Source organism: Xenia sp. Carnegie-2017, unplaced genomic scaffold (assembly GCF_021976095.1).
Source record: "Xenia sp. Carnegie-2017 unplaced genomic scaffold, XeniaSp_v1 HiC_scaffold_24, whole genome shotgun sequence".
Taxonomy (NCBI): domain Eukaryota; kingdom Metazoa; phylum Cnidaria; class Anthozoa; order Malacalcyonacea; family Xeniidae; genus Xenia; species Xenia sp. Carnegie-2017.
The window spans coordinates 18,255,307-18,269,192 of record NW_025813487.1 but is presented as its reverse complement, the minus strand read 5'-3'; the positions used below and the strand labels follow the sequence as shown (position 1 = coordinate 18,269,192).

General features: G+C 32.0%; 1 protein-coding gene across 1 annotated transcript; it reads left to right on the top strand.

The window, feature by feature from the left end:
- Positions 1 to 10,111: 10,111 nt before the first annotated feature.
- On the top strand, positions 10,112 to 12,090 carry LOC124451713. Its single transcript, XM_047002334.1, has 2 exons — positions 10,112 to 10,360; positions 11,633 to 12,090. The coding sequence occupies exons 1-2, from the start codon at positions 10,141 to 10,143 to the stop codon at positions 11,989 to 11,991; spliced, it is 579 nt and encodes a 192-aa protein (XP_046858290.1). The 5' UTR covers positions 10,112 to 10,140; the 3' UTR covers positions 11,992 to 12,090.
- Positions 12,091 to 13,886: the final 1,796 nt, after the last annotated feature.

Here is a 13,886-nt window from a genome sequence, read left to right as displayed (position 1 = left end):
ATAATAATTATGAATCTTTGCAAAAAAAATAATGAATCGGAGTACGAGATAGCCGATGAAAGAAGAAATTATGAGAACAGTAATTTGTTATTCTAAACATGTGTTTATAAACATTTTCCATGTTGTAAATACACAATGGCGCTTTTACGAACATTTACATTTTCTGATAAGATTTGAATTTTGCATCTTTTCCTCCCTTTGGAGCTGCCAATACTTTATGATTTCCAGAAGGAAGGCATTTTTGGATGAGAAAATACACTGGTCTTTCTGACTCATTCATTAGTTGTTTTTGATAACAGTGTATGGTAATACTGTTTTTGAATAAGTATTTTCTATTTATCTTACTATACACCTGCCTTCCTGACTTGTTTCCTGTGTATACTAAATTGTTTAGAACAGGATCACGGAAAGGCCCTGAAAAAGCACGAAATCTTATTTCTGATGAACCTAAATAGCAAATTTCATAGTTTGTCTTTGATTAGGGAATGCCTTGAGACCCTTCTAGTTAAGAGAAGACCATAGTTGGATAGTTAAGAACACCTTTAGTGATCTACAATGGAGCGCCAATCGTAACAAAAATTATTTACAGTTTATATGGTCTCATTTTTAATACAGGGCTAGTGGGTTGTTCGACAACACAAAGAGAGCCTCAAAAATGCGGGGACCTTTAGAAAATTTACCGTCTTAATACTTGAAATATAAACAAATATACTGGAGAATCCCGACTGTTTAATATCGCAATGCTCCAGACATACAAAAACCTCCATCATTCGAGAGTAACAATAAAACTGTTAACGTTTGGATATTTCATTCGCAATTTGAATGCTAAAACAACAAGAGCAATAACTTTAACTTTATAATACATTTACGTTTAAAGGCCTAAAGATGTTTTTCTTTGATATCGTCGTCAGCAGTTACTAAGTATTAGAGCACCCGCCGGTGAAGAACATACGCTGTATTTAGGGATATATTGTGAATGATATTTTATTTTATGAAAAATGTTTTGTTTTATCTTCTGTGTACTAGTTACAATGGGAATAGTTTTACAGACATTAACTGCAGTCAATAGTTATGAAAAAATAACCAAAAAGGTATTTATCACAAATTCACAACATCAAAAGTCAACAAAAAAGATTTTCAGTGGTCTTGAATTAAATGTGAATTAAATGTATCATGACGATGAAAAAAAGAAATATTTGCACACCATGAGACCTGAAAACCTTTTGAAAAAAGAAAGTTACCTGTTGTTGATGAAAATAGGAGCAATTTTCTCACGTTGAAGATAAAGTGATAAACTGAATCATGTAACTTCTACCTTAAGAAAGATGAATTAAGCAATTCATTCATTCAAACGTATACTTTCATTTATATGAACATGTCACTGAATTTCGTATGGATTAATCAATATTTTTTACTTGTGGTGTATAATGATGGGAAAGGCGCTAATATTTCCGTATATAAAGAACGAAAAGTTGAAAGCAGTTCCATCAATTTCAGAAATATTTGGTATTTGTGACCAATATCAAAAACTTCAATTCTGTGCGTCTATGTTTTTCCACAAATGATTTAATTTTGATGTAGCAATATCCAATTAATAAATTTAGGTTCAATAATATCTCCACCTGGATGGTGAAAAATTTGTATTTTTACCAGGATCTTCTCACAATATAACTTGGAGATTTGATATTACCTCATCCATAATTGCACGTGTTTGGTCCTTTATCCCTCGTGGTGCTACTGCTGCATAACGACTTGTAACGATAACTGGTAAGGGTGAACCGCGATATGATTCTCCACCTTTAACATTTCAAGTTTTTGAACCTGAAACTCTGATGTTAAAGAATGTCGATCAAACAGTGGTGTTTACACATTTGCTATCGTAGCTAATACTGCTGACACACAAAGAAAGTAAATGTGTATATTGCCTGTAAGTGTTTTTTCTCTGATGAGTAGTCTGCCGAAATGCATAGTGTCTTTCAGCTTTAAAAACAATTCTTTTAGAATTGTTGGGTTAGTGTTCTGGTTTTAAACAGTTCTTTTAAGAATTATTACGTTATTATTTTAACGATTCACCATGGTATTTCCTCTTTTTTAAACAATTTTAACTTCTGATATACCCGATTAAAAAGAGCAAAGTCGTCTGACGTCATCCATGTACAGTCCTTTGCTAAACAGAAGTTTGCAGTTCAACCATCTGAATTGAAGTCGCTTGGGTTGAAGTGGTAAAAGTTAAAGGACAACTTGGTTATTTGTCATTTGATTCACTGTTTTACGAAATCAAAAATTTCTCAGTGGTTCATGCCCCCTGTGACTCTTCAAGAACATTCTCAATCTAGCCACGTTTGGTATTTTCAGCTAAAAACTGCAGAGTAAGATCATTAGTAAGATAGATAGGGTAAGCAGGGGCAGGGATGAAGCTTTCCCAGGGCCCCTGGCGATTCCAAAGTCCCCCCCCCATCTGGAATTCTTTGTAGACAAAGTATAAGAAATTTTTAATTGTGCATTAAAATTGTGAAAATTACTAAGAATATTTCAGCAAAAGCGATTTATACAGATGTTATTTTTCACAATGATTTTCTTACAAAATCCACTTGTGGATGCTCATCGTCTTCAAGAGCACTGTAATCAACTAGGAAATGGATATTGGCACAGCGTGTCGAAGTATGCTTTCACAATTTATACATTACATTCATGTAAAAGCACCATTAAGTTAATTAAATTACAAAATAAAGATTCTTTGGCTGGTATTCTTTTTTTAAAACAACTCGGGCAATTTGTGTGGCTTGTCATGAGACAGGTTTTGATAAAATATGATCGCTCTGTTACATATGACAGCGCTGTCACGGCGTTTACATGCTTTTCTCATTACTTATGTAAATATTTGCACAGTATGAGACCCGGAAATAATTTTGAAAAGAGGATTAGTTTGGTGAATTTTTCACTTAAAATGTTATGAAATATCGATGGACAAGATTATTTGTAAATAATTTCATTGACATTTCACGGAATTTTCTGTGGAATTAAGAAGTTGTCTGGAATGTATCATAGTGGAAAGTTCTTTAGTACTTCCGCAAAGTACAAAACAAAAAAATCTTGTTTTACTGGCAACAACAGAGGATGTTTTTCATCGAAAATTTAGGAAGTTTTACTGATGCTCTTGTTTCCTTCAATATTAATGGTTATAAGAAATCAAAAATATACATAAAATATGAAGTAATACATCATATATTTCTGTAGCAGTTCTGTGATTTTACTTAAGTTGCATCTTCACTTTACCTTAATAGACAGAATACAAGATGGCAAAGTTTGACTTCCTTTTATTTGTTTTGTTCTGGTGGATTTCAACATGTCAAGGTATTTATTATTTTTATTAGATCATTAAGGAAGTAAATGGCTATTTTGTAAAATACAACTGTGGAATTTGCTTAGAATTTTAAGGTACATTGACTAAAATGCTCACTTAATTCTTCATTTTGTGTACAATGACCATAATCAGTTCTGCATTGAATGAAATAATTTAAAAGCAATACCTGGCAGTATTTTAGAAGACAAAAGTGTTCATTTCTTGCGTAATTTTCATCCAACGTTAGTTCAGTGAGTAAACGTCTCTGTGTACATTGTTTCAGCTGATTTGGACCCTTCTAAAAATAGTTAAAATAAATAAATAAATTTTCATCCACAAAATGAAAAATGCCACACTTTTTATTAGGAGTATTGAAAATTAAATTAATCATTTACGTAATAAAAATAAGAAAATTTCGCGTAACAGACTTCATGAAAATTTATTCAGGAGCGACCGTATTCACCATGTTTTTCATGAGAACAAAACAATCTTATTAAGTTTGAGTCTGAATTTTAGCGTGGTTTATTTCTATGCAGGGGGTGCATATCCTCTGTATCATAGATCCTAGACTAATCGATGTCTTAGCAGTAATGTAATGAACACCAAATTTGAAATGTTCTGATATCGACATCAATTCATCCCCCTACATCGGTGTTGAATTTCTAAACATTCACAACGTCTTTTAACTCGTCAAACTTTCTACATTTTCCTTCATAAGACTTAATAAATAGAGCGCTTTTATCTTCATTTTCAATTTTTTTGCCTTAAAGAAATGAGTTATTTTCTCCACATATTGCGTCAAGGCCTTAATGTCATCACTATTCTACTATGCGTAACCTTCTACATTGTCTGTGTAATATATTGATTCACGCGTAGTTGAATACTGACTTAAATAATTTGCACCTGGTATAGAAATATAGTAACAATGATTACACTTTAACAACATTATCATTGCAATACTGCAATAGTTTATTTCAAGGTCATTATTTTTCTCTTTATAATTGTGGTGTCTTTGTGGAACACCTTAAAAAACCTGAATTCCTCTGCCTTTGTATGCTCATTTGAGGAGCCTAATGCTCATTAAGCTTTGGTAGTCGTTGTTATGATTAATAAGATGTTTCTTATGTTTCTAAATGGCTCAGACTGACTTAATTGCCATTGTCTCATGACACATCAGGGCCTCTCCTGGAAATTAAAACGGGCCTTTTATTGTACACATCTAATTGTATATAATCAAATGTGATCAAAAATTCAATTGAAGTTCAAAGCAAGCAAAGGTCCAGGAATATGTAACTACTTTTAAGTTTTCAACTAACATCAAAGTCATCAGGAATGAAACGACTTCTCTTTTTATAACACTTTTTAGTGGGCTGACAAAGGCTCTGATATTTGAAGTTGTAGAATATTATAAATTGTTATCAATGACGACATAATGCCCTCATTTTGAGACACTGAAAAATAAATTTATAACTTTGGCATATTTTCCGAACCTATTTGGAGTTAGTCTGAGCCTGGTTCTATATGTTAATTTTGTTTGATATGTTTCTGTTATCTATCCTTTGCTACTGTTTTCATTTAATAATTGATATTTAATGGATTAAAATGAATTAAACGTTATTAGATTTTATACATTCGTCTTTTATTTCTTGTCATGTATAGGAATTATTCAATCACCTCCCTCTGGCACAAGTTTTACATTTCTACCTGGAGAAACACACAATATAACGTGGACATTTAATGATAGTGAAAATGATTTGGACAGTAGAACTTGGTATTTCACTGGTAGTAGTAATGGTTTACCACAAACACTTTTGGCCTTTGTCTTTGAGAACTCTATTGTACTAAAGTCCATTAGTGCACAAATTCTTCTAAATTGTGACGTCTACAAACCTTCAACGCTGCAATTAAGAAATATCGCTCATAGTTATGATGGAACATATGAGTTTCGATTAGCAAGAAAGGGCAGTACGTTATCTCCTTTTATATCTAAAGTCAGAGTTTTTGTTGCAAGTAAGTCATCCCTATTTTTATTAGCTATTTAACATTTTCATCAGTTTTAGAAATTTATGCTACTCATTTGAAAATTAACCAAATTACAGTATGTTTTATGTTGACCATTTTTGACCATTCTTTCTGTCTGAGGATGACTTTGAAATAAAGTCGAAAATTTACAGTTTACTTCTTGTCTTGTTTTGATTCATATTTTGTAATCTCAAGATGTCTTGTTTCTTCGGAATTTGTTTTATATTATACGTTTGCGTTTACAAGTTTTTTATTTACTTGAAGATTAGAAATATTTTTTAACATTTGTTTCCAGCCAATCATTTTTTGCGATGTTATGGACATTATCTAAAGATTTTCTAAATGACCTATGGAATCGTCAAAACCAGTTATGTTTGTATCATCAGCAAACAATCGATGTTTTGTTTTTGATGGACATTTTTGATGTCTAAAGCGAGAGTTTTTATTGCAACTTTGTCTATTTTTTGTGTTTTTGCATTTTTACCATTTTTAGAAATTTATACTTCACATTTGACAATTAATAAAACTACAATATGATTTATATCAAAAATTTTATATGAACGAGAATTCTTTTGACAGTAAACATCTTTTTGATAGCCTATAACGATGTAATCAACGTGATGAGAGTTGTTCCCTTTCTGTTACTCGATTACTCCAATTTTCCCGATTATACTGCAATTTGTCTTCCTATTTTTAGTGAAACCAACTATTATCATGACTAATTTAAGTGAAGAATATTTTTTGCTTTTAACTTCAGTGAAACCAAATGTGGTAATTTATTGTTCAAATCCTTTGGTTGTGAATGAAGGTGATAATGTATCATGTGTATGTAGAGGTGAAGGAGGTAACCCTCCTGCTAATGTCACATGGTTTGATAAAGATAACAACATAATTGGTGATGTTGGAGTTGTAAATAAGACATTAGTAATCACTAATGCTACAGTGAATGATGGTGCAAATTACAGATGTAAAGCACAGAGTTATAATGATCCACGTTTTAGAGATGAAAATCTATTGAAGTAACAGTGAAAGCTACTTGTAAGTTTGTAAGACAACATTTCAGACCTCATTATAAACGTTTGTGTAGAATATTGAATTTAATTTTATACTTTAAAGATCCACCACAACAAACCAATATTACCATCAGTCCAATGTCAGTAAAAAAAGGTCAAAAAGTGATAATAACCTGTGAATCAGTTGGTTATCCTGAACCAATCTACACTATTTATCATAATGGTTCAGTTATCATGCAGTAATAATAAGACATACATCATTCAATCTGTCAACTTCAATCACCAAGGTTCATATCGTTGTGAAGCAAAGAATAAACTGGGAAATGATTTATCTGATGTTAAAAATCTTACTGTCATGAAAGGTAAAATTAAAAGCTGAAAACCAGAATTTTCAGAGCACTAACCATGTTAACTCATGATTTTATTTTCAAAGATCATAAGCATTAAAATTCATCATTTAATTTTTAGTAAAATGGTAAAGACAAATTTAGTATTTTCGACTGTTACATTGATCACATTTCTTGGTCTTGCCAAAGGTATTTAACTTCAAATATCCATTTCTTTTTTTTACTTAAATGATTTTTGATGTATTTTTATTTGTTGTTGTAGTAATATTTAATTTGTTTACTTTTTATTCGCAATTTTTGAATAGAACCTGAATTAAAAACATCAATTACTTTTGTTATGTTAGTAGAAGATGTATTTTTTCTTGAACTATCTTTTTATCAGTCATAGATTTTAGCTAAATTTCAATTTCAGGAACAATAACATCTCCACCTGATGGTCAAAGATTTGTATTTTTACCTGGATCTTCTCACAATATAACTTGGACATTAAATGATACTGAAAACATTAATTTATGGCTTTGGACTTTTACACCTCGTGGTTCATCTTCCTCTCAACAACTTGCAAGATTATTTCCTATTAGTGACAAACCTCAATATTCACCATCACCTTTAACATTTGAAGTTTTTAAACCTGGAACTTTGAGGCTGAAGAATGTAAATCAAATTTACAATGGTGAATTTACATTTACTATTTCAACTATTCCTCCTACTCCTCCATCAAAAGTAAATGTTTATATTGCTGGTAAGTTTTAATTATTTAATCTTTCTTGTATTGCATACATTGTTCTGAGTATTTAATAGGGGAAACTTGGCCTAAGAAATTTTGCCGAAGAAACGTTTATAACTGTTATTGTGTCGTTGCAAACTTTCTTTTTCGGAGTTGGACCTTTAGTACATTTGACATTGCTTCTGCAGCTCATGCAATTGTAACAATAAGTGGCAATAATGGAGACCCAAAATATGATACATCAGTCCTTAAGTCATTTGGTTTAAATGTTGAAGTTTTTAAACCTGCAACTCTAATGTTAAAGAATGTTACTCAAAGTTACATTGAAGTTTATAAATTTACCTAACTCTTGATCGTATTGACTCATTTGTAAACGTGTCTATTGCAAGTAAGTTGTATTTATTATTTTTAACTTAGCAGCGGGTTATCCAAGCCTTTCATGTAATCTGAGCAACTGTAGCATTGGGCGTAATTATACGATATATGACCGCAGTCTGGAATCCTAAAGCCAAATTCTTGAGCCGTTGAGCGAAGACAAATGCGAAGACTTGTTTTGTTTTGTTTTAATTTAAAAAGGAAGTTGTAAGGCATCTTTTGATTTGAATAATCTATGTTAAAGTGCTTGTATCACAGATTTTACTACATTTGAGTATAGGACTAAGAATAAGTTATTGATACTACTTTCGACGTTTTGATACCACTTTCGACTTTTGTGGTATAAAATTTGATATCAATTGATCAACTGGTAATATCACTATTATGTCTCGCCGAACAAAGAACAGTCTATCCACGCTTATATGATTTCATAATATTACACTGCTAGTGTAAAAAAACTTCTCTCGACAAGAGCACAGTATGCGCATGCGAATTGTCACCAGTCTCTTGATTAGTAACTGTAGGGAGCTTCCTTTAGACAAGATCAACATCAGCTCCTTCATATGCAGTGCTTTGATTGAAGTCTTTCGCTAACAAGTGACTTTTCAAGGTTTACTGTCCGAGAAAGCCACCGAGTATTCGAATTCTTTACTGTAAGGATAGCTCACTTTTGGATTTATCATTGCAAATGCCATAATACCTAGAGACTCAATATATCCGCCTTTTTCAAGCTATCCTGTCATGCCATTGTTTGTCGACCAAGGGTTTCTGGTGCCATATAAAAAGGAGAACCATGTAAGTTTCGTCTGTTCTCCATTTTACGAAGAACTATGTCCATGTTTGAACATCCAATAGTACTCAATCCAAAGTCAAATAGTTTGCATGAAATTGGCTTTAGATATCTATGGACTGTGTTCTCTCTGTACTGGTACTCAAGACCGTTCACAATGTCTTAAATCATGAAATGTCTTAAGTCTGCTTTTTGTCTAAAAACGACAGAGGCGCTATTTATCAAGCTTAATGATCGGGTCCTTTGTCGATAGAAACAGTTCATTTTTAAATTGGCTTTATTTTGATGAGGACTCGTTCTCCCACGCTTGACTAGTCATTATTAAAACAACTGCTATATAAATACAAGTATAAGTTGATTCACCTTTAACAGATAGCAGACGTTGATACCTGACAAGTTGTCTGCCGAAATTCATAGTGTCTTAAATTTCTAAAACAGTTCTTTTCCGAACTCTTAATTTTTTCTTGATTTTTTCTTTGTTTTTCTGGTTAGTTTTTTTCTCGGTTTTATCTTGGGTTTCGTGTTTTTTTATTTGGTTTCAGTCCATTCACTATGGCAATTGTTCTCTTTAAGGCGATATTCAAATTTGTCACCACGACAAAGTCGCTGGTTTATTTATTATTGGATTATTTAGCGTAAACTATCAGCATTGTTTTCCATAGTTAACATGATTTTTAACTAAGCCTAAACAAACGCTTATAAAGAAACTCTGCATTTTCTACCCAGCTCCCCAGCATGGTGGAAAATGTCGAGTTAAAAATTTCTCAATTGTAAACAAACACTCAGTACTCCGCACTCCAAATTTTCCACAATGCCATAAAAATAAGACAATTATGAGCTATTGGTTTGTTTTGTCATGAAAATATATTCTTATATATAATATTTTGGTTGAATTTGGCAAAGGAAATCCGTGTTTACGATTCAAATTTCAACCAAGATAGAGAATATCTTTGTACTTTACTCCTTGGGATCGGCTGCAATTCACCTATAGTCAATAAAACTTATCGAAGTTATATATAATGTTGCTTTCCTAAATTCCTAATGGCGATTTTTATTTATCAATTACTTTTCACCTTATATTGATTTTCTTTATTTTGAAAATTGACTGAAATATTTCTGTTTTTGTTTTCAGTGAAACCAAATGCGACAATTGAATGTTCAACTCGTCTGGTTGTGAGTAAAGGTGATAATGTATCATGTGTATGTAGAGGTGAAGGAGGTAACCCTCCTGCTAATGTCACATGGTTTGATAAAGATAACAACATAATTGGTGATGTTGGAGTTGTAAATAAGACATTAGTAATCACTAATGTTACATTGAATGATGGTGGAACTTACAGATGCAAAGCACAAAGTTATAATGATCCACGTTTTAGAGATGAAAATCTATTGAAATACAAGTAAAGCCTATATGTAAGTTTGTAAGACAGCATTTCAGATCTTATTATAAACGTTTACAGAATATTGAATTTTGTTAATTCTATACAGATCCACCACAACAAACCAGTATCACCATCAGTCCAATGTCAGTAAAAAAAGGTCAAAAAGTGATAATAACCTGTGAATCAGATGGTTATCCTGAACCAACCTACACTATTTATCATAATGGTGCAGTTATCAGTTATAAAAAGACATACATCATTCAATCTGTCAACTTCAATCACGCTGGTTCATATCGTTGTGAAGCAAGAAATAAACTGGGAAATGATTTTTCTGATGTTAAAAATCTTACTATCATCAAAGGTAAAATTAAAATTTCACTTCATCAATTTTTTGGGCTAGTATTCTACCTTGTACATGAACAAATTACGACTGTTCAGTTTCATCCCATTTGTACACGATAGTACAAGATTGTGCTGAACAATGAAGATAGTTATATATTTTTCTTTGTTGGCGAGATTTAGATTCGTTGTGCTGAAAGACTACCACTGCCAATTATGATTGACTCTTAAGCCTACATCTCATATACCCCCTTTTGCTGCCTGCTACGCTGACGTATGCATCTGTCGTCACCTAGCTGTTAACTTTGGCTATTGCATATCGTCATTAAATATGTTATCAAAAGCCTTAGACGACTATGATTTGTTTATAGTTCTTCGAAGACCAACGATAGTTGTTTAGGCTTCATAATAAGTCAATATTGTTTATATCTAGTCGGTCACGCCATATAGTTTCAAAATTTCAAAATTTATTATTAATATACATCTTGAAAGTTGAGTGATTATTGTTATTTTGTTGTTCTTTTCCAACATCAAAGTCTTTTTTACAAATGAAATTTTCATTGAGCAAATTGCTTAATAATGTAGTGGTTTAATGCAAAAATCTCATTGGATAGCAGTTTAGTGAAAAATTTGCACTAATTTGGACTTTTAGCGAGTGATGAGCGGGCTTCCTGCTGGCTTGTGACTGGTTAGGGCATCGATCCAACACTCCTAAGAAAATGCACCTAACACTGACGACTACTCTCATTATTAATTTTCTTTTTCTTAATTAAATTAAGAAAGGAATATTTTCTGTTTTTAATTTCAGTGAAACCAAATGTGGTAATTAATTGTTCAATACCTCTGGTTGTGAATGAAGGTGATAATGTATCATGTGTATGTAGAGGTGAAGGAGGTATCCCTCCTGCTAATGTCACATGGTTTGATAAAGATAACAACATACTTGGTGATGTTGGAGTTGTAAATAAGACATTAGTAATCACTAATGTTACATTGAATGATGGTGGAAATTACAGATGTAAAGCACAGAGTTATAATGATCCACGTTTTACAAATGAAAAATCTATTGAAGTAACAGTGAAAGCTACTTGTAAGTTTGTAAGACATCGCTCTTTTATAGCATTCTTTAGCTCTAGCCACACAATGCAATTAACATCTCGACCTTTTCCTTAGACTTAATGGAAATGTTCAATCAAAATGCTCCAATCTTGTTATCATATGTATATTAGTATTGTATACAGATGAAATCTTTTGATTTTTTTCCATATTTTTAAGTTCTATGCTTCTTCTCTAGACAACGTTCTTTGTGATGACCAAAAAGAGAGAATAAAACAGTGCAAAACAGAATGGTACATTATTTTAATAACTTTAACATCTGGAATTATCGTTGGAATTTTGGTTTCTATTGTTTTTCAATATCGCCGACATTGCTTTTGTAAAAATTGTCAACAATTTCAATCTCCATCTGAAGTTAGGAAAAATTCTGTTGATACAACTTATCAAGAATTGGATTTATCAAAAATTAATAATAAAGAAGATAATTATCAATCATTGAGACCAAAGGAGGACACAATTGATAAAACTTATCAAGAACTGTACATATCGAAAAGGAATATAGAAAATGATAATTATGAATCGTTGCAAAAAAAATAATGAATCGGAGTACGAGATTATGAGAAGAAATTATGAGAACAGTAATTTGTTTCAAGAAAATCATAAATTTATTCTAAACATGTGTTTATAAACATTTTCCATGTTGTAAAGTCACAATGGCGCTTTTACGAACATTTACATTTTCTGATAAGATTTGAATTTTGCATCTTTTCCTCCCATTGGAGCTGCCAATACTTTATGATTTCCAGAAGGAAGCCATTTTTGGATGAGAAAATACACTGGTCATTCTGACTCATTCATTGGTTGTTTTTGATAACAGTGTAAGGTAATACTGTTTTTGAATAAGTATTTTCTATTTATCTTACTATACACCTGCCTTCCTGACTTATTTCCTGTGTGTACCAAATTGTTTAGAACAGGATCACGAAAAGGCCCTGAAAAAGCACAAAATCTTATTTCTGATGAACCTAAATCGTAAATTTCAAAATTTGTCTTTGATTAGGGAATGCCTTGAGACCCTTCTAGTTAAGAGAAGACCATAGTTGGATAGTTAAGAACACCTTTAGTGATCTACTATGGAGCGCCAATCGTAACAAAAATTATTTACAGTTTATATGGTCTCATTTTTAATACAGGGCTAGTGGGTTGTTCGACAACACAAAGAGAGCCTCAAAAATGCGGCGACCTTTAGAAAATTTACCGTCTTAATACTTGAAATATAAACAAATGTACTGGAGAATCCCGACTGTTTAATATCGCAATGCTCCAGACATACAAAAACCTCCATCATTCGGGAGCAACAATAAAACTTTTAACGTTTTAATATTTCATTCTCAATCTGAATACTAAAACAATAAGAGCAATAACTTTAACTTTATAAATCAAAATTTCAAAATTTATTATTAATATACATCTTGAAATTTGAGTTATTATTGTTATTTTGTTGTTCTTTTCCAACATCAAAGTCTTTTTTACAAATGAAATTTTCATTAAGCAAGTTGGTTAATAATGCAGCGGTTTAATCCAAAAATCTCATTGGATAGCAGTTTAATGGAAAATTTCCACTGATCCGAAATGATATTGATGGATAAGCGTGTATATAGCTTGTAGCTGACATTTCAGCTGGGCCACGCTTATACATCTCGGATTCCCGTTGTAAGAAAAATATAAACTATAAAAAGAAAATTTCAATGGTTACCAAATCAATGGGAAAATTAGACTAATCTGAACTTTCTAATTAGCGTACTGCCTGCTGGATTTGCCAGGGCAGGGCCATGAACACTTACACATCTCGAAGTCCCGTCTGGTCCCGTTGCACCAACTTTTTTCTTTTCTATTGTTCTTTTTATCGTTGTGAAGCCATGATTAAACAGGAAAGTTTAAAATCTCACTGTCAACGAAGGTAAAAGGACGAATTTTACTCTTTCATTTGTTTTGTTGATCAAATATCATTCTTTTTGTATTTCATGTCATGTTCATCTTAAAATAATAATGGTTTTCACCAAAGTTGCTTGACTATGTATACTTTCCATTTAATATATAATGATCTTGAATGTATTGATCGATAGTTAGGCCGATACAGACTGAACAATGTTTTTAATTTGACTTGTTTACAGTTAGTTTAACAGTAAAGATAAGTCGCTGTAGAGACTTCAGTTGCATTTTCATCTCTTTTGACTTTTGATTTTAGTTGATGTAAGAACGAGTTGATTTCTGTGTATTTAGCATTTGTCGTTTGGTTTTTTGCCATAACCTGTGAATTTGTTTAACAACTGTATCTCCGAATTCGGTAATTTTATATTGATTTTAGTAAGTTTTGGAGCTTGGCTTGGTTTTTATTGATTTCAGTAAGTCTATCCCTGTGCCAAAAAGAGTAGGAATTTGTCTTTGGCACTTGGCTACCAATGAAGATTTGCGTTCTTTAGCTTGGCGTT